The following is a 22,471-nucleotide window of genomic DNA, read 5'->3' on the forward strand; positions in this document are numbered from 1 at the left end:
TTGCCACAAAAACGAGCGCTATTCGTCTCAAATGCATTTTAGCGCAAGTTGACAATATTCAACTCAAGCAAAAAAATAAAAAAAATAACAAAATCGCATGACACAAAGTTAAATCCCACAAGTAATCTAGAGCTAGGACCACGATGCTTCGCGTTTGGTGCATACACAAGCATAAAACTATCCACAAAAAAGCGTATATAGTCATCTTCGCAGATCAGTGTAAAAGAGGATATTTCTTAAAATGTCGTTTCATGTACGGAAAAATTTTTTAAATGCAAAAAAATTCAGCTTTTTACTAAATCGCTGTCGTGTAAAAATAACCTAATGGGGCGTATACACACCAAACATTATTTCAATGATTTGCGTGGGTAGATAACATACAACTTCAACGCAAATAGACGAGAATAGACGCGACTAGATGCAAGGGAAAATGCAAATTGGGGGAACACGAATTGGACAGCGCACTTGCCATGAAAACAAGCGATATTAGTCTCAAATGCGTCTTCATGCAAGTTGAAAATATTCAACTCAAGCTAAAAATGTAAATGACACAAAGTTATATCGCGCAAGTAATCTAGAGCTAGGACCACGATGCTTCGTGTTTGGTGTGTACACCGGATAAGACTCACTGAACCCTATATAAAACATTAATCCTAATCCAAATAAAATAATAAAAATCACTGACTGAATCATATGATGTAGAATCCATCCTAAATCTATCATTAATATAAACTAAACTCAGCTGAGCATTGAGTATATAAACAAACACACATGTGCATACTTACTCTGTTGGTGTGTGATCGTGAGAAGTTCTTTTGCTGATGGCGACTGGCAGTAGATGTTTGATCCATGTATCATTCCTTCGGTCTCAGTGTAATCCTCGAAGGAGCAGTCAACTCCTGCGGAAAGATCCGGAACGTTCCGGGCCTGAAGAACCAGCTGGAAGACCGATGGAGAAAACAGATCAAATGAAAAGTCTGGCTCACATCTCAATATTTCGTCTCTTACAACACGTCTGTCAAACTCACCTGGACTTCAGCCATGGTGACAGATATGTTGTTTGGTTGGACGGTCAGATCTACACACTGATCGACTCTGGAGGCGAATCGCTGAGGTTCATCTGCCCTCTCACAACGATCACGGCGTGAACAACTGCAGACAGACACATAAAACACAATCAAAACCTGCACAGAATGTCTCTTTATAAATAATATAACCAATTCTGCTTAGGCATTTGTGTGTGAAAACAAGACATTCGACATTAACAAAACATGAACCCCTTGAAAATCCTAACGAAATGTGGACGCCGCTACATACTAGAATGTATGAGAAATATTCGGACAAATGTTGCTACGCTTTGATCACAAATATTACAAAAAGAATCATGCACAATTAAAACCATGTATGTGAATAAATTACATTTCAAATTTACTCTGACTTTAAAGTCCCCGTGAACAAGTCGTCAAAATCGACTTTACTTCCATATTGTGACGCATTTCCAAGTAAAATGGAATATAACACAAGGAAAAATAGTGGCCGTGGCTCATGTTTACATCTAAAAGTGGGCGTGGCTTATGCTTACATCTAAGAGTGGGCGTGGCTTATGTTTTCAACTGTGAATAGATTAGATATAGAAGAGCAGGCGTTTCATTCAGAAATGTAACGAGTCGCAGCAGGCTGATGATAGTTGGAAGGGGCGGGGTTAACAGATGCTCCGCCCAAACTGTCTAGCTGATGTCATCAGAGAACGATCGCCACAAGAGAGCACATGAATTATTACAAAAAATAATGACCCACATGGATAAATTATTTATAATGAACACTGCAATATTCATTAGAAAATAAGATTTGTCAATTTTGATTTCATGAGGACCGAGTTGTGTTTTAATGGAGGACATCAATTGTCAGAAAAGTTCCTCCAAAACAAACTCTTAGATTTAAAGTAAAATGGGTTTGTAGTGAGTCTTTAATTGAAAAAACAATTAATGCTCTTAGCAAAACAGTTTATTAGTTGTAAATCTGGGAAATGTGACAGAGTTTATCCTAAATGTTTGGTAAAAAACAAATTTTCAATGAGAAGATGAGTTTACTGCCATTATCACAATCCTGAGCTTAATAACACTAATGGATTTGTTAATATACAACAGACAAACAATCTGTACAACATTAAACCAGACAAACTTCACAAATTCCCAAAGGGTAAATTTATACATGGAGTTAAAGCTGAGCTCTTAATCTTTAAGAAGAAGTACAAGATGAGTTATTGCAGAAGATGGGATGATGATGGGATTGTTTTAATTATTTTTAACCCAGAGTTCATCTCTATAGTGAAATCCTGCTAATATTTCTCCCACGAGTCAAGTCAGAGAAATTAGTCAATGACCCACTTGTGTGAATTTTAATGAATTTTCCACACCGAACACGCATGCAGACATTGCATTCAGCTCTTTGAAATTATTCGTCAAATAGAAACATGTGGACGTTACGAAGACGTCCGGCTTCAAAACAGTTATAAGTTGTGTTTACTAAAATGAATATAAAATGTTTTGTCACAAAAATGTTTGCGTGTTCTCTTACATGTTGTGAAGGACACACCATCCGCAGTGAGGATCTCTGGAGCTCAAACAATCAGTACATGTTGAGTATTGAGCGCAGCTCTCCACCGGTACACGCGTGACCTGAGATAAACACACACATTATCACACATACAGAAGAGACATGATGCAGTAATGTCACACATCTGTGATGTAAATGTGCACTGGAGCGTGTAAAACACAATGTGACGTGTGTGTGTGCCCGCATACGACCAGCACCGAACCACATTATCACATGCTGTGCCATCTGACAGTTACCACGGAGATCAACGTTTGATTGACAGGAAGTGAGAGAGAAAGAAAGAGAGAGAGAGCGATATGAAGAACAGATGGAGAGATTGTGAAGATTAAAGATTCAGGTGTATGTGTGTGTGTGTTTAGCATACATGATGATTTTAACACGCTCTGAAATACATTCACCATATGTGTGTGTGTGTGTGTGTGTGTGTGTGTGTGTGTGTGCGTGTGCGTGTGCGTGTGTGCGTGTGTGTGTGTGTGTGCATGTGTATGTAAACTGTTAGATAAATCATGCAGTTATAAAAACATAATTTAATGTTTAGTATTAATATTGGTCCATTTAATATCTCATAGCGCTACACTCTTTAACACACACACACACACACAGAGTATATGTGAGCTCTCGCTGAAGCATTTATCTGATATTCAGTTTTAAACGGCAGCCCGCAGCCATAACAAACACAAATAAAGTCAAGATGAATGACATGTATCACAAACCACCACCTGATAACTGTGTGTGTGTGTGTGTGTGTGTGTGTGTGTGTGTGTGTGTGTGTGTGTGTGTGTGTGTGTGTGTGTGTGTGTGTGTGTGTGTGAGAGAGACTGTGTTAAAATAAACACACACTCCAACTCCAGCGATTAAGAGGAAAAAACATCATTCAACGCCTGAGGTTTGAACTGTCAATCAAATTTAACGCAATGTGAAACACAAGAACGATGTTCACTATCTGTGAGTCACAGCCAATAGGGACGAAAATGAGAAACACAAATAATAAAATGCAACTAACCATAAAATCATGTGTAGTAGTCAGAATAGCCAAATGAAAGTTTTAAATTGTAACAGCCCTACTGAAAAGACCAGCTATAACTAACCTAAGATGATTGGTTGGTTGGTCTCCCAAGCCTAGTTTTAGCTGGTTAAACTGGTTTTTAAGAAGAGTTTTGGCCAATTTTTAAGCTGGTTTGCCAGGCTTGGAGGACCATCTTAAACCAGCAAAGACCAGCCAACCACATAGCCAAGCTTCCTATCTGATCAAAACCCATCTAAAACCAGCCTGCTACACCAGCTTATCCAGTTAAAACCAGGCTGGGACACCAACTAAAACCAGCCAATCAGCTTACAGCAGGTCTTTTCAGTAGGAAGGGAGAAAAAACAATAACATCCAATATCTTTTGTTGTTAAACTCAGAAGCTTTGAGTCAAACTAAAGTCAAATTTTTTTAATATAGCTTTTTTAAAATGTAATGCAAAATTAATGATAATTTAATATGTAAAGAATATGTTAAATCCTTTAAGTGATAGTTCACCCACAAATGAAAGCAATGTTTGTAACAAACCAAACAGTTCTAAAGCACCATTGACTTCCATAGTATTTTCTTTTCCTACTATGAAAGTCAATGGTGCTCCTGTTTCCTGCTTGATTACAAATATCTTCCTTTGTGTTCAGCAGGACAAAAAAATGCATACACGTTTAAAAAAAATTAAGGGTTGAGGAAATCTTTTTATAAGCTTTATATAAGAGACAAAGAAAAAAAACTAAGAAAATGGAAAAATTATTAAATATATAATATTATAGAGTAGAATATATATATATATATATATATATATATATATATATATATATATATATATATATATATATATATATATATATATATATATATATATATATATATATATATATATATATATATATATATATATATATATATATATATATATATATATATATATTGTTGTTAATTATATTTTCCTGATAGAAAAAATATAATTAATAAAATTGTATATATTAATTAATATTATGTATAATTGACATTACATTAAACTAGACATGCCTTTCCATCTTACATTAAAATGACCATTAAAAAGGAAAAAAACCATGTAAGAACATTACATAAAAATAATTGTGAATTCAGCTTTAGCATTTAAATATATTTCAATCAATAAAGAATATTTAATACAGACTTCACACATACAATAAGTAAGTGAAGCTGGACTGAATGATGCTGATATGAGGGATTATGGGATTAACTTTGCTCTGAATGATCAATGATTTGATTAGAAAGAACAAAAAGGTTAAGACGTCAAAATCGAGGAGCTTAAACACGCTCTTCTTCAAGATAACCTCTTCATCCTCACACAAGCACAGTAGATACACAAAACACTTCATTAAGTGATTCATGGCCATCAACACCCCCTTCTCTGACCCTGGTACTGTACCTTTAACATTTCTGTGTGTAAATGACCTCTGTTCTGTGTAGATCATGCATCAAATGCTTTTCATGAGAGAGCTACCCTAAAATTTAATCATCATGTACACTACAATTGTGAGATCAAACACGGACGAGTCTCAGCTGGATTTTATCTGGGGAGTTCTGGGTTTTAGGGTCGCCCGATCGCCCGAGGCTCAGCAGACGGGGTGGGCACTCAGCAGACGGGGTGGGCACACAGACACTTTTTAATTAAATGCTAAAAAAAGGGAGCTCAAGTTGAATCGCTCTGTCAATTCTTTCTGCTGTTCTCAGACCTTGAGCATTTTATTATTCAGAGACAAATAGCAAAGGAATACAACTTACACAAGAAATAAAATTAAAGAAATAATGTGAAATATAGCTGCAAGCAGCGATACGGGGTCAAGCACCTTCAGCGCAATGAGCACCCAAAGCACAGCAAAAACGGCACGACGCAGCAAATGCGCAAAGCGCAGAAAGCGCGCAATACAGAGCCCGAACCCGAAGCAAAGCAAATGCAGAGCAGAACCACTGCAGTGCGGAGCAACAACAGTAAAGATGGCAAAAATATAACACGTGTGGAAAACCAGACAGGTCGAGAAGAACGTGTTAAAGGGAACACAAAAGGAAATCTCAATAAGTGAAAGTAAGAGCTGGGATTCGAACCCATGACCTCAGGTTCCCAAAGCAACGCACTAACCGCATGCGCCACTGAGTAAACGATTAAACCACTGAGTTGGTGTGTCCAAGCTATAGAATAGAGATTTAGAGCTGTAAACATTAATATCCAGCAATTACCAAACGTGCAGAAATGACAACAGAGAGCACAAATAACTGAAATACAATGTATAGTATGAAAATCACAAAACTTAAGTGAGAAAACAGTTAAGACAAAATATCACAGCCCATGGGATTCAAACCCATGACCTCAGAATCTCATGGCATGTGGTCAACCAGATGCGCAACTCAGTTAACACAGCTCAAAGGGCAGCAAAAAACAGCTTAGGTGCTGCAAGGATTGACATATGCCAATCAACACAGATGCAGAACTGACAGTGCAGAGCAGAACTAACAGAAATACAATGTATATGAGAATCAAAAAGCTCAAGTGAGATTGAAGACAAGAAGATCATTCTGTATAGTAATGCTATACAATGTAATATACAGTCACATTAATTTACTATGACAAATAGACAACGTCACAGGCACGGTCAACTTTGGAGTGGTATTTCTAAGAAAAAGAAAACAGAATATCAAAAATCTGTTCAGTCATTTCTGTGCGGATTGCTCCAAACATTGTACGAGCAGTACCTGGCATAAAATAAACAAAATTTGTAAAAAGAGTAGCCAAAAAATCATCTACCATATGCTTTACAATAACACATGAACAGAATGTTGGAAAATGACAAACGAGGTATCGTTGCAATCGGCATAAACCAGTGAATACAATTTCACAAAGAAATTAATATCAGACAAAGTATTCAGAAGTTATACGCAGTTCCATAAGAACTGTTATAGTTTATAACCCCTAGGTGGCGCTATACTCTGACTTCCAAGGTACCTTCAAGACATCATGCTGAATCTCCCTACTGATTTTTGCACGGATATGTCCAATAGTTCAAAAGATATAAAAATTTATGACAAATTTCAAAATGTCGGACAGATGTGTGTGGTCAAACCCGGCATAATACATATCGACAGATGCGGCATGAGGTAAGGAATCCATAGACATCAAGATCATAATTTTCTGACAAACAGTTCAGAAGTTATGGGCAAAAATAGCCTATTTTATTATCTCATGACCCATAGGTGGCGCTGTCACCAAATTTGGCATGGACCCCAAGTTCATGGTCCACATGAAGTGTACCAAATTTCATTTCAATTGATCAAAGAATGACTGAGCTACAGCTTCAGAACCATTTTTGCGTCAACCTCGTTAAGTTTGCGCATTTATTACTTTTGAACAAAGATAAATATCAAAATTCTGTTCAGTCATTTCTATGCGGCTTACTCCAAAGATCATCTGTGCCAAATCTCATAAGAATTGAACAACATTTGAAGGAGGAGTAGCGAAAAAATGGAATACTGTATATTTCAAAATGGCCGCTACTGTAATGGGTGGAGTTTTACTGTAAGGTATTAAAAGCAACAAACATGAGGAGAGCAATCACGTGTACTAAGTAGAATTTTCATAGATCAACCGGATCAGAAGTTATAACCCTTTGAACATTGAATTTTTGCACTGCTGGTGGCGCTATAGAGTTAGTACTAGAGACTCCATTTTTGGTCACATGACTTTTTAAGACCACCACTACAACTGTGCCAAATTTCATCATTTTCCTATGTACGGTTCATAGGGCTGCCATAGACGCCTATGGCTAAGAAGAAGAAGAAGAAGCAGAATAATAATAATAATAATAATAATAATACTAACAATTACAATAGGTGTCTCAGCACCTTCGGTGCTTGACCCCTAATAAAGACATCAGATGTTAAAGAAAAGGTAATGATAATGTATTGAAGATGTAAAATCCTAAAAGTGATAGTTCACCCCATAATGAAAGCAAAAGCACCATTGACTTCCATAGTATTTTCTTTTCCTACTATAGAAGTCAATGGTGCTCTAGTTTCCTGCTAGATTACAAATATCTTCCTTTGTGTTCAGCAAAAATGTATACAAGTTTAAAACAACTTGAGTGTTAGGAAATGACATTTTTTTTATTTTGGGGTGAACTATTCCTTTAAAACATGTGATATTTGAGACACTAGCATTACGAACAAAACACTATTGCACAAATTATTTTTGGCTAATTTTGCAAAACTTTTGACTATTTGCTCTTTTCATCTTCCTCTGAGGTGAACATAGAGACCCATAAAAATAACACGGCAGCTGTTGGAGTCAGAAGTTCACACGTCAGGCTCCTCGGGTTATATCACAGACTGGCAATGTTTACATTCCTTAAGATGACCAGCGGTTTACCTATAGATCCTGCTGAAAGTGTTTTAACAGCTGATAAATTATACACAGATCCTTAAAGAAGAAGAAATATTACACAGATGGAGAAAAGGTGGCAAAACGAGACCAAAAAGATGTATTTCACCACAGCTCAATCTAGATCAACCAGCCCAAAGTTTCAGAGGTTTTGTCTTTTTTTTAAGTGGGACTTCTTAAAACGGATAGTCATGTATGTTTTTTTGTGCGCTCACCTGTTTGTCTGTCAGCGTGTAGATAAACTGCAGGTCTGGACTGAAGATCATGTCACGGAGAACCGGAGATCCCTCGCTCACGGGAAGGCTCTCGTAAAGCAGCGCCGGTCTGGACGGACTCACCGAATTAATCAGAATCTGACAAAACAAGAGTCAACACGAGACCATTAACATCTCATTAATATCACATAACAAAGCAGAACGATCAAACACAGACATGAAGCCAAGCGCTTCTCATCATCACAGTAATAACATCTGACTGTGTCAGGAGGACCAACGCTAATCGTTCAGAATAAAATCATCCTCTCTCAAGAGAAAAACCCTCGACCAGGATCAAACTCGTGTACGTCTACCAAAGGATCCAGACACATTAGCCACTAATTCAATAACACGTGAAGACAGACACACCATTACACTGACAGCAAACACACAACTTATCAAAAACACAAACCCTTGACATAATAGCTGCCAGAAAAGTACCTCATACGATTATTATGACCAAGGAGACACCCATGTGAAAATTAAACATGTTTTTTGCCATTTTGATTTAATATATGCACAAGCATGTTTTTCTTGTGGCCAAAGTTATAGGATAGTAATCATGTTTTTTTTTAACTATAGTAAAGCCATGGTTGATTTTCGTAAGCCATTTAAAAAATGTTTTTGCTGAGAATCTTTATATTTACATTCAGGGTTCCCACGGGTCCTTGAAATCCTTGAAAGTTTGTGAATTTGGGTGGAAATAATTCAAGGCCCTGGGAAGTTTTTGAAAATATACATTCATAGATACAGGTCATTAAAAGTGCTTGAATCTATTTTATGCAAGAACTTTTCTGGAAAAAAAACATCTTATTCCCTGTATAGTGTGGGATAATATCATAAAAATTCACCTTTTTAAGAGTGCTAAACTGTTCACTTTAAATGCTTTTATCTTCTGTATGTGAATGTTGATTTATACCAAAATGCTTTTTTGCATAGTTGTGTTTGACACATGAAAACGTCTTAGGTTACGTATGTAACTGTTGTTCACTGAGAAGGGAACGAGACGCTGCGTCTCCCTTGCCATACTTCCTGCGTCCCTGTAACGCCGTCTTTGGCAATATTTCAGATAGCGATATACTTCCTGGCTCCTGCGTCACCCTAGCCGTTTCTCAATATGCGTTCTTGTCTGTACTTGTGTTCTTGTGGACTTGTGAAACGTCATCAGTCGCGGCCCAAGTACTGTTCCAATTCAAAGTTCGCAACAAGCCCAAGTTCACATAAAATCCCCGGATGTGTTCTTGATCCGCCCATTTTATCGAGGATGCATCAGAGGAGACTTGTGTGGACTTATGACAGCGAAGTTTCCCAGAATGCATTTCGCGTCAGGAGTTCGCTCTTCCGAGTCTGAACTTGCAAGTTCGAACTACGAAGGAAACAAGTCCGAGTTCGGCGTACTTGGTTTTGAGAAACGGCTCCTGTCTTTGTCATTAAGCCTCACTATTGGTTGAATTTGATATACACATTCAGACGCACTTACCCCTGGAGGCGTCCCCAAAGTGTCACCGCAGTGAAGCAGCGCGAGTTCCCTCGAAATGGAACTGTAACAATGTATCTTAAAATATAACACAATGTAACCTTGCTCTCACTTGAAATGTGTCCCAACATTTCGTCCTTGAATTTGAGGGTATTGGACCTGGAAAGTCCTTGAATTTGAATTTAACAAAGGTTGTACATTTATGCATTTGGCAGATAGTTTTATCCAAAGCAACTTGCTCTGCATTACAAGGTACACGTTGTTCGACTTCGAACCCATTACTTTTGCACTGCTTTTGCAATGCATCTTTATATCTGGAATGCCTTTACAAGTCAATAAGTTGTTAGGTAGTAAACAATAAATGCAACTTTGAGCGAACAATTCCTTTACATGACATTTTTAGATATAGAGTTGTATCCTGCAGATCTTCTGCGAGCTTATATTAGTATTGAGACGCGGGGGATAGCATGTACTGTATATTACTTATGTAAATATGATCCAGCGAGAAGGCGTCTGCTGTTCTTTCATGTTGAACAGATCCATCACCTCTATTGCTCCCAATAAACGTGGACCATTAGCTGAGCAACATCTCAGACTGTGGAGGAATAATCTCTCTCCTGCGAACACGTTTATATGCTTCAGCTAACACCAGATGAGTATAGAGTATCTATAATGCACCCGGCCTGATAATATACTCATATTTTATCTTAAAATCACTTACGTACAGCCAGCTTACACAAGTCAAATTGAGTTTTATTGCTACTGTTTCCATTACACGGAAAGAGATGCAAATATAGCAGATGTAACCTCGCCGAACCATCTATTTGATATACGCGCTTTCATCTGGATGTTTTAATATCGCAAACACCTTTTGCAGATGTTAAGCCGACATGAAGATGTCTTCCTAGCGTTTATGGGTTTTAATCTGCTTTCTAAGATGTTTATGAGATGTCTGAACACAAATATGATGCTTTAAATAGATGATCATGTGCACACGTTTCAGTGACGGGAAAAATACAACCATGAAAATGCAAACACCACTGACTGTACTCTTTATTTTACATGTAAAGTGTGACATTTACTATGTGAAATATAATCTAATGTCTTTCTGTTATACATAAATATACAAATGTATTGAAGGGGCATGTAAAACTGTGGGAGCTTCCCTCTTTAAACACAATGGATGACACATACTGGAGACACAAATAAACAGAGGAAGTGTGTGTGTATGTGTGTTAGTGTTGTATAAAATAAGACCTCCTTTCTTGGACGTTCCCAAAATTAAAAAGAAAAATTTTCTGGTCTTTATAATTAGTTTCACATAAAAAAAACCCAAAAGTTTTCAGTGTATTATCTTTCCGACAGTGAGATGTAATCTTTAATCTACGAGCAGCAGAAAACCGAGCTTTTCCTTTGGGAATAACGGCCGATTACCAAACCACTGACGCCTAAAATCACTGGCAGAAATAATTAAACATCCAGATTTTCCTCTTCCCGTCCCATGACAATACTGCAGTGCCCACCCAGACACAAACAATGCTGGAGTCTCTAAAACCCTACAGTCACATACACACAAACACATTTGTTTTACTTTATTAGTAAGGACGATTCCTGGACCTTTATTGTTTTTATATCAGACTAATGATATTTTATGTCCTCCTCAGCAAACCCCTAAAGTAAACCACCACAGCCCGAGCACATTGTTAGATTTAAAGACATCGTCTGGGACATTTATGAGCATTTTTAACTAGCAGGGTCCTGCTCACAAGACACTGTACATACAAACACACATACACACACACACCCTCAGCAGTGGCATGTGGCATCAGCATGCTGACAGCTGGGTGGTCGCCAGGCAACCAGGTGGGAAACAGATGCTGCAGCTGCGCTCTGGCCTGTTGCCACGGTAACACAGAGGGCATCGACCCCCGGAGGCAGCGCGCGTGTGTGTGTCTGTGTGAAATGTAATCCAGAGGAAAGGGAGACAGTTTAAAAGTTCATCTGAGCAGACCGCAACAGTACGCAAACGCTGCCAATTACACGTGATGTGTGTATCGATCAGATGGTGTCATTGTGTGTGTGTGTGTGTGTGTGTGTGTGTGTGTGTGTGTGTGTGTGTGTGTGTGTGTGCCCGGGGCGTGTGGAAGGAAGTTCTTTAAGTCATAAAGGAAGTGAAGATCATTTCAGTGAGAGCAAATAAGGTTCAGTCTTTGCACTTGCTGATGCATTGATCAGATTGCAGTTAAAAAGTAGAAAATATGTTTTGCTGGCCAGACAGCCAGCTGAGATGAGTTTTGACAGTCAAACAACTTTTAAGTATTGTCAGAAATTTAATGCAACTCATTACACACAGACCGACGTTCATTCAATAAACTGTACGTCAGCAGATCTTCTCCTCGAGCGTTCTTCACAAGATATTTACAATTATTCACTTCTGTAATTAGAGCCATGTTGTGGTTATTTTATGCATTTTGATACTAGATATAGTCATGTGGCTAGGCTAAAAATGTACTTTGAAACTTTGTCTCAATTCACTATGTACTGCACCGCTATTGTGGAAATGAAAATAAAGCTTTTCTTGACCTGTGCATGCTGTCAAGTCAACGCTATCTCGTGGCAATAAGTCAGCTTATTCGTACCACCACATTCGTACATCTTTGTACAATTTAATTTTGCCCATGATGTTGGGGTTAGGGTCGGGGTTTAATAATTGTTTTTTATAATAATAGTATGTTTTTGTACGATTAACTCTGCACAAATTAATATAAATTAGCCAACTGGTAAAATACGTAGGAATTCTCGTAAGATCAGGCTGGTCAAGCGCCACCATCACAAACTGACCACTGAAGCATCACTGATGCTCCACAGTCTAATCAAATACACAAAAATGAAAGAAAAATAAACTTAAATAGTCATGGTAATGATGATTGGGGCTGTCACGGTTATGAAATTTGACTGACAGTTAATTGTCTAATAAATTGTGACGATTAATTGTCTGTTTTATTGCTTTGACATTTAATTCTCCTACATTTTTTTTGTTCATGAAATAATTTTTTACACAAATATAGCTTTCAAAAACTGATTATTTTTTTCATAAGAAATAAACACAATAAAATGTCTGAAAAATCTGCTAGAAGACATCTGATACTGTCCCGCTTATACAGGCGCTCCAGCTCCCCCTTGTGTTTTTTAAAGAGATGTGCAATCATTGCGGTGATCTGAAATCATCACGATGAGGTCAAACAATAGCAATGAGACGATTATTTAATCATTGTGACAGCCCTAAAAATGATCATATCAACAGTTATGAACACACTTGATATGATCTACAAACCAAGGGAGTTAAAACTTTATTGTAAACTTTTGTGTGACTTAAGCTCCTAAAGATATTTCCTCATAAGATTCAGCCAAAAACTGCAGTAACACTCAGTATGAATCCTTCACAAATAATCCAAAACGTGTATTCAGTACAACAAGCTAAGACTAAACTTGATTACAGATATACAATATTCGTGAGTGTTGTGTATTGTCATTGTGTTTACCAGTGAATCATGTTTATTATCTTTCAGTCCTTCAGATGCCACTGACAGCAAAATCTCAAGTTATTTCTGTGTTTGCATACGCACATGTTTGATTGACAGGTGTATGTCTGTGTAGATAGTGTGTTTTGCGTGTGTGTGTTAGAGATGGAGCAACAGGTTGCTATGGTAATCTCTCAGAAGTGTTAAGTGGTTTTGTGTCAGACAGAGTTGCTGATATCTGCAGAACACAGGCGATGAACCGATCAATCAAAATGATTAGCTGGAGCGCAGCAGGATATCACAGTTAATACACGCGATCGGTGATTGATCACTAGCTCGCATCCGCAACAATTACACAGCAGAAATGGGATGAGCGATCGGCCAATTACTGATGAATACACAAACACCACCAGCGTACACACACACGCACACTTCTCAAGTCATCTCATGAAGTCACCCAGTATTTCTCCTAACGCTATATATACATTGCCGAAAATAAACCCTGCAATGTCAGTTTGTCCCTACTGTCAGGTGGGGATAATTTCATAAGATTTATACTGTAGGTACTATAATGTATTTACTGTAAAGCTGCTTTGCCATGATGCACGATTGTGAAAAGTGCTATAAGAATACATTTGCATTAAATTGAATATATCTGTCATGAGATGTAAACGTACTGATAAAAACACACACGTGTTAGATTGTGTCCACTGGAGATTATACAGTCTAAATAACACATCAGTCTCCTGGCAACAGTGTATATTAGCTAATTAACTGCTTTAATGAGAATGGGCTTATTTTTAGCATTAGCAAACACACACACACACACACACACACACACACACACACACACACACACACACACACACACACACAAAAGATTAAAGGTACAGTCATGCAAACATGAACTTTGGTATCCATCTACACATTTCTGATTTGCACACAACAGAAGAGATTGTAGGGATATCAAAGTTGAATCATGTATAATACGTCTACATTTGGCAGAAACCTTTATCCAAAGTGGTGTGGTATACATTAAGGTTCTTATCAGTATGTGTGTGTTCACTGGGAATCAAAACCATGATATTTTGCAATGCTCTACAAACGGAGCAACCAAAAATATCTTCAAATGATGACAATGTCTATGCGACACACTGAAGCAGTTTTTCGGTACGGTGCACACGGTGCGTCAAGCTTGAATTCATGTCGCTCTACATATACATCATCTTGTATAATTGGCAATGAGCTACGTACAGACGCATTTGATAGACATTCGTAGCACCAAATAAACGGCTCTGGGCATTCGTAAACTACGCCTCAAATATGAGAAAATGAGCATGTGGTTCTGGTGTTAGCCAGGTTATCAGTTTGGTGCTTTTTGTTAATGTTTTGTGTTACACAGACGAATGAAACAGAGGTTTGTATGCATGAGGGTTATATGAGAAATTTTCATTCTTGGGTGAAGTATTGCTTTAAACCTAATCCAACAGCAGATGGTTGTATTTGCTGTATATAACCCTCGATCAATCCACACGGTACAGACAGCATAACAATCTGTTTCATTGAATTATACAGATAAAATACATCAGATTATTCATATCAGTTTGTCACTTCTATCTGCTCAGTGTCATTATTTGAGATTTAAGTGGGTTTTTATGGTTGGTATCCCAAAGTAATTCCAGCTCAATCATTATCATTGTTTTGCTGGATGAGAAACACTTCCGCTTTAACTAATTATCTCAAAAAAAGAGAAACAGAGGTCTGTCTGTCACATCTGAGTGTGTACAGGGTCTCTGTACAATGAAATTAGATTAAAGTCTGATTTTAGTCTGTGAGTGAACTTTATTGCCATCTTAAACTGTTTGTTTGTGTTCACATCCATATCCATCAGTTAAACCTCTGACAAAGTTTGTTCTTGTTGTGCAATATGCACATGTAGTGTCAATGACATCACGGTTTTGTTTGACAGCAGACACGTGAGAATAGAAAGTTCCATTCTCTGAAATCTCACACTGTATTCCACAATGCAATGTACTTGACTTTCCATTCCCTGTGTGATGAATTAAAAGAAAGGGAATTCTTTGACTCCCACAAGAAAATATATATCAATGAACATGTTTCTGAAACCATCAGACTGCATAGAGTACATGTGCTGAAATTCATGTTTAAGACACGTGTAGAACAAGAGCTGGCAAACATGCTGCTGGTGAATGTAATAACCGCACACGTGTGTTGTGTGTGTTGTGTTGCCTCTGAAGAATCTGACCTCGCCTGATGGAGAGGCCACATGCGATTACAAGCCCTTCTCTGCTAAGTGCAGACCAATTGAAAATCCATTCACCCGACACACACACACACACACACACACACACACACACACACACACACACACAACTTCATCTGCAGTTATACACACATTGAACAACGATCAAAGCTAAACAACAGCACTGACACAGTAATTATGACACAGAAGGTCAAGTGTGTGCATGAGGGAGCAGTCCCTATAATGGCTTAAACTACACACACAGCAGAGTACAGTAGAGTAGGGAACAACTGAGTACAGTGGAGTACAGTAAAGTACAGTAGAGTAGAGTACAGCAGAGTACAGTATAGCAGTGGTCTTCAACCCTGGTCCTCAAGGACCCCCTTCCAGAATGTTTTAGATGTCTCCTTAATTAACACACCTGATTTAACTCATTAGCTTGTTAGAGAGACATTCTGGAAGGAGGCTGATGAGTTGGTTCAGGTTTTTTAAATAAGTAGATTTCTAAATCTTTCTGGAAGGGGGTCCTCGAGGATCAAAGTTGAAGAACAGTGCAGTAGAGCACAGCAGAGCTCAGTAAAACACAGTGGAGCTCAGTAGATTACAACAGAGCACAGTAGAGCACAGGGGAGCACAGTGGGGCACAGGGGACCACAGGGGACCACAGGAGAGCACGGGAGAGCACAGGCAAGGCACAACGGAGCAAAGCAGAGCACAGCGGAGCACAGGGGAGCACAGGGGAGCACAGCAGAGCACAGAGGAGCACAGAGGAGCACAGTGGAGCACAGTGGAGCACAGTAGTGCACAGCAGAGCACAGTAGAGCAAAGCAGAGCACAGCAGAGCACAGCGGAGCACAGCGGAGCACAGCACAGCAGAGCAGAGCACAGCAGAGCACAGTGGAGTACAGAGTATTACAGTAGAGCACAGCGTGTTGTGTTGTTTAATCCAAAACAATCCACAAAACAATATTGAAATATGCAAGTTGCTGCCTTTTATCTTGGTGTGACATCTCACTTTTTACAAACAATACAACCGCAGAGTACAGTAACTTCAAAGTCAAAAGCTCAAGATTTTTTCATTACTGAAACATCTAATTGCCAAATTCGAACAAAAAGTCATTTTTCTCAGATCCACACTTGAGTGAGTTAAGGTCTTTTGCCTTTATGGGACAGTACAGTATACAGTATATTGGACAAAGCAGTAGTTCCTATAGAGAAGAGTAAATAGATAATTCGATATTGGAAGGAACAAACTGAAATCAAGTTTTTATTTACTGTCAAAGCCCTGAAACATCTTTAAAGCATTGTTTTAAACATTTAGAGAGCTGTGACTGGTTAAAAGAAACCAACAGCGTGTTGTGTTAAGCCAATCTTCTAGTGTCCTACAGAAAAATAACATTATATGAGTCAATGAACTGTTGCTAAATCTCTGTCTTTAAAATGAATATTTTACACTGCACACACACCCACTTCTCTTTTAAACTGAATACATTTACTCTTATGTGATCGTGAGCATCAGATGAAGGTTCGAGCTCTGATGGGCCGCTGTCGGTACAGACCACTGAGCTCTAATAGATTTAACATTCAGTGAGTGACAAGCGTGCTCCTCCACAGCGTTTAGAGAGCATCAGTCCCTATCCGAGAGAGACCCTTTATAAATGAGACCAGCATACAGCATTTGAACGAGTAAAGAGTACTTATACAGTCCTTCATGTGATGTACTGCTCACATACTACATGAAGTACACAAGAGGGTTTTCATAAACTCAACCTAAAATCTGACTGAGCCACATACAATTACAATCCTGACAAAAGCATTAAAACAAAATTAAAACAAACAGTAAAAATTTGATGAATGCACAGCCAGTTGTGGCATATTAATGAATAATCTATACAACTACACAAACGTCATAGTGAAATATAAAGTGTGTGGTGTTATGTGACTGTGGTTCTGGCATCAGATTCAGATATTGATTGGTCTGAGAGACTCCGTAACAAGCATACATCAGCATTAATATTTCATTAGGGTTAATCCTGTAACATAAGACACATTCATTATAATTACATTCGATTCGTTTAACCATCCGATAGCTGAGAGTGCAGTAATACTGATAACACATCTGTCTGTTTATATCACATTAGCTCACGGGCCAGATTTAATACTGGACTTTAAGTGATGACCAAAAACACAAGCAGAATTATTTACTGTAAAAAATTACAAATATAGCTGTTTAAAATTAAACAAATCAGGATACACTTCAGCAGAAAATGCATCATATAAAAATATATGTAATACATGTAAATAAGAAGTCAAAAGTACCGGGTCTTTAGTACAAAAAAAATAAAACATCAGTACCAGGTTTTCTTGGGTAGTGGAACCACCGCAGAACCGGATCCACCTGGAACTGATGTATTGTTGGACAGGTTGTCAGTGTAAACTTTTCATAGATGCAACAAGACGACCACTGATTCGGGGTCACTGAACACATTTTGATGTTTAACTTTATCAATAAAATAGTGTGTTGTCTAGGTAGCAGGTTTTTGTGTTTTGCTTTGGTACCGAAATTGGTACTGAAAACCATGAATTTATATTGGTATTGGTACCGACTAGGGATGCACCGATTGGTTGCGATTGCCGCGTTAAAGCTCATTACCATTAAGTTGGCCTGATTTCAACTCTCCTCAAAGATTTTGCCGTCCAAGATGTGCTTTGCTGCTGCTTCTCGCCGACCTCCTCAATTTTAAAATGAATTACTTTCGCAAACTTTGACGCTCTCGCCACCTGCAACATTTACACGGGGCGTCAGCGGTAATGCTTCTTATGTACATTGAATGGGTGACGTCATGCGTTGCCAAACTGAATTGTGGATCCATTGATGTTGCTCGCGGCAGAAGTTGAACATTTCTCAACTTTTTCTAGTGCAGAGCCAGCCATTTATTATTATTATGCAAGACCATGCGGCCACTGTGATTGGCTGATGGCCACGGTTCAAACACTCCTCCTGTCAAGCTTTAACGCCAAGGGGCAACCATCCGAGCTCTCTGATGAAGCCAATATACCGAAGTGACTTAAACTGTAATTCATCGACTGGCCACTAGAGGCTTCAAAAGGGAGTCAATCCCCATAGACCCTCATGTTAAAATGGCCATCTTTACATTAGAAAATAATATGCTTACAGTCTCGTACAAAAAGAGTTTTGGTCTATATAGCTAATTTTGCCCGTCATGACAACTGCAAGGGGGTGAATTTTATTAGTAACTCATCTGTTTAAATTATATAAAGCCTTGAAGCTCTGCATAATTAAGGGCGTGGCCACTTGAGTGACAATGCTGTCACTGGAATCGGCCACCATTTTCCGCCTCTTTACCCATTGTCGGTTATCCGCGAGTGATGCACGCAGCCAAGATGCTGACGGCAGGCTCCGCCTACTATTGGCTTCAAAAACGATCTTCACAAACCTAAAGGTGACGTTGCAGACACGTCGTCTATATTTTTTACAGTCTATAGTTAACGCTTACACCCCGTGTGAATGTACCATGAACCTAAAGGTCCGATGAAGCACATAATTCCCAAAATAACCATGTGCACACTAAAGCTTTTTTACCGTGACAGTTTTGCGCAATTAAGGAAAATATATTTAGCATACTTATTTGAACAAACTTACCTATTATATGTTCTCCTAAACACTGCTATGATAAATAATTACTAATGCTCTTGTAGATGTAGCAGAAAGCACTACACTTTACGTTTTCTGTGTGTATGTGCACGTGTGAACAATTTTAAATTGTTCAAGAAAAATACAGTAATACAGAATAAAGTACGACTGCAGCACAATCTGCCCAACAAGACACACACACACACCACACAAAACATGAGCTGGTAAGTGTATAATAACATGCAGAATGCTTTAATGCAGCAGAATTTCCCCTCTAAACCCACAACACACACACACAAACACACACAAACGCACACACAGCTAATTAACAGCGGCATAATATTACTGCTCATGCACTTCTGTAGCTCTCACCCAATCCGGCATCTTCATTCTGACAAAATAACATCACAACATTTGTGTGAACCCTTACATATACTGTTGTGTGTGTGTGTGTGTGTGTGTGTGTGTGTGTGTGTGTGTGTGTGTGTGTGTGTGTGTGTTATAAAGCTTGAGGCATGTTAGTGAGTGTTAAAAGCAGTAGTGTTATCATGAATATTTAAAAACACACACACGCGACAATCACACTGAAGAACTGAATGCATGTAAAGGTCAAAGAGAAAGAAGTGTGTATGTATGTTTGTGTACGTGTGCTCGTGTGTCTTTAAAACTCATCCTGACACTTCACAGTACAACACACACACAGATGCATTATTGTGCTTGCCCTCATGTTTGAGCGCATGTGTGTGTTTGTGTAAAGACAGAAACATAGCGGTCTTTGTCAGATGTGTGTGTGTGTGTGTGTGTGTGTGTGTGTGTGTGTGTGTGTGTGTGTGTGTGTGTGTGTGTGTGTGTGTGTGTGTGTGTTTGTGTGTGTGTGTGTCGACCGTGGGAACGTTCTAACATGAGCATCCATATGATCGCCATGTGGCATCTGCCTATAAATCAGACGACAAACACACAGACACACACACACAGAAACTCTTTTTCTGTCATGATGTTACAATTTAAACAAATGTGTGCACTATAAACTCTTGTGTGTTCATTTATGTGTGTTCATGTGACATTACACACTAATGCCCTTAAAAGCCAACATATTAAATTCACCTTTCAGGATCACTGACACCTCACACACAACATCAGTCGAATAAACCGAAACCTTACACACAAACAGAATGTGAAAGCTTGATTCTGATTGGCTCATTTTATTCAGCACACAAGGTTTACATCCATTGGCTCCAAAACAACACAAAGCCAACAGTGTCTGGTTTCTTTTCAACTATGCTATCAGATCCTGAACAGTTTAAGTGGATGAGACTTTATGCTTATAGACAATGGTCCGGTTACATCAGATTATTTGCATCGCGACTGAAATATCTGTATGATGCTTTTATTTAATATTAACCGGTTCTCACAGTCATGTGGACTTTATCAAGAATAAACAATACACGTATGTGTATTCAAACCAGAAAAAACATCATCTGCCCTTAGAAAACAAGTCCACAGTCATTTATTTGTAATTTGCACAATTACACTGGCGAAACTGGACTTGAAATGCTTGTGGTGAGACTCACAGTAACATTTACACGACCACACATAAATTTAGTAACATGACCATACATAAAATTAAAACACAAGTGGAGGGCTCTGGGATATTTAAAGTGTCATGATCATTAAAGTGTCATGTGCTATTACACAGGCACGACAATAACGGCTGATAGGTGACCGCAACTGTAGAAATATAAAACGCAATCTGATAGTGACTCTGTGTATGTGTGATTAACATCAGATAAAACCTCTATTCTGTTTTGGGGTCGCATTAGGGCTGCACTTTATTAAAAAATTATGCAATATGTAATACTACTGTAAATCTACTGTTCGAATGTTGCAATAACAATTTTCTTGCGATATTTCATTTCCCTAGAGAAATGCTATTTTATTAGCTTTTTTATAATTTAGATATGCGATTACCATAATGAAATTAACAGGTAATACATAATATTCATCTGGTGAAATAAAATCTAACTCAGGCTAAACATAACTATTTCACACATAACGTTCTTGATAGGCATAAGTTCCTCCCTGTCGTTTATTTTGCTCGTCTCTACTTCTGCCATGTTTATTTTCTGCTCTCTGTTTTGAGGTTCAGATTTGCACTCGCAGTCTAGCCAATAGTATAACAGTATAAGATTGTCGAAATTAGACCAATCTAGGCATGCAACACACAAATTTATTTTATGTTTCTATCATTTAAGTTATCCCAACTCTGTGATATGAATAGCGCATTCGCATATACGGTTATCACGGTAGCAATAATGTTTTCTGTGTGTTGTGCAGCTCTTAAGTTAATCGCAATTAACTGTTTGCAAAATAAGAAATGTTGTTTACAATGTTCATTATATGTGTGTACTACGTGTGTGTACTGCGTGTGCATGCATAAATATATAATTTCCACCAGATGTAGCCATCAAGCCAAACATTGAATTCATACAAAGAAATCAGAATTTAAGTATACAAGTTGAGTCATAATAAATAAAGTGAAATGACACAGTATATAGTGAAATATACATATAAATACACACACACACACGTATAATTTTAAGAAAATAAGTATTTATATATGAAGTATTCATGAATGTATATACACATGTAAATGTATAATAAACATATTTTCTGGACTATAAGTCGCTCTGGAGTACAAGTCGCATCAGTCAAAAATGCATCATGAAGACAAAAAACAAATATAAGTCGCAGTGGACTATAAGTCGCATTTATTAAGAAAATTATTTCACAAAATCTAAGCCCAACAACAGACATTTAATCTGGAAAGTCAAGTATTCAACTAGATAATAGCACACAGAACAGCAGGCAGAATAGGTGTACGTATGTTAACGTAATACAAACAGTTATTTAAACGATAAGCAATAGCATATTGAACATACCTAGTGGGAGGCTAAATAGGCTAAATTAACACAACAAGCCAAATCAAGTTCACCTAGCTCCCGAAGTCATTCAACATCACTGAATCCATTGAATTACATAAATACAGGAGCAGCATATAGCCGACTCTCACGGCTGTAGACAGTAATGTGTTCTCTTCGTTCATTTTAGTGAGTATGAAGTATTTAGTAAGTCGCACCTGACTATAGGTCAAAGGACCAGCCAAACTATGAAAATAGTTTTACTTACAGTCCGAAAGATACGGTACATAAAGCATACTTTTATTCTGCAAACGATTAGTTGCGATTAA

At 38.0% G+C, this 22,471-nt stretch overlaps 1 protein-coding gene across 1 annotated transcript in view; it reads right to left on the reverse strand.

Annotated features, from left to right (window-relative positions):
* plxna1b (plexin A1b) overlaps window positions 1–22,471 on the reverse strand; it is a 108,730-nt gene that overhangs the window by 50,615 nt on the left and 35,644 nt on the right. The window contains exons 4-7 of the mRNA XM_065293889.1: window positions 8,270–8,407; window positions 2,578–2,678; window positions 1,029–1,152; window positions 786–939 (exon numbers count right to left, since the gene is read on the reverse strand). Coding sequence (XP_065149961.1) covers window positions 786–939; window positions 1,029–1,152; window positions 2,578–2,678; window positions 8,270–8,407 — 517 coding nt within the window. The remainder of the gene's footprint in view (window positions 1–785; window positions 940–1,028; window positions 1,153–2,577; window positions 2,679–8,269; window positions 8,408–22,471) is intronic.

This window comes from Paramisgurnus dabryanus, chromosome 7 (genome assembly GCF_030506205.2).
Source record: "Paramisgurnus dabryanus chromosome 7, PD_genome_1.1, whole genome shotgun sequence".
Lineage (NCBI taxonomy): Eukaryota > Metazoa > Chordata > Actinopteri > Cypriniformes > Cobitidae > Paramisgurnus > Paramisgurnus dabryanus.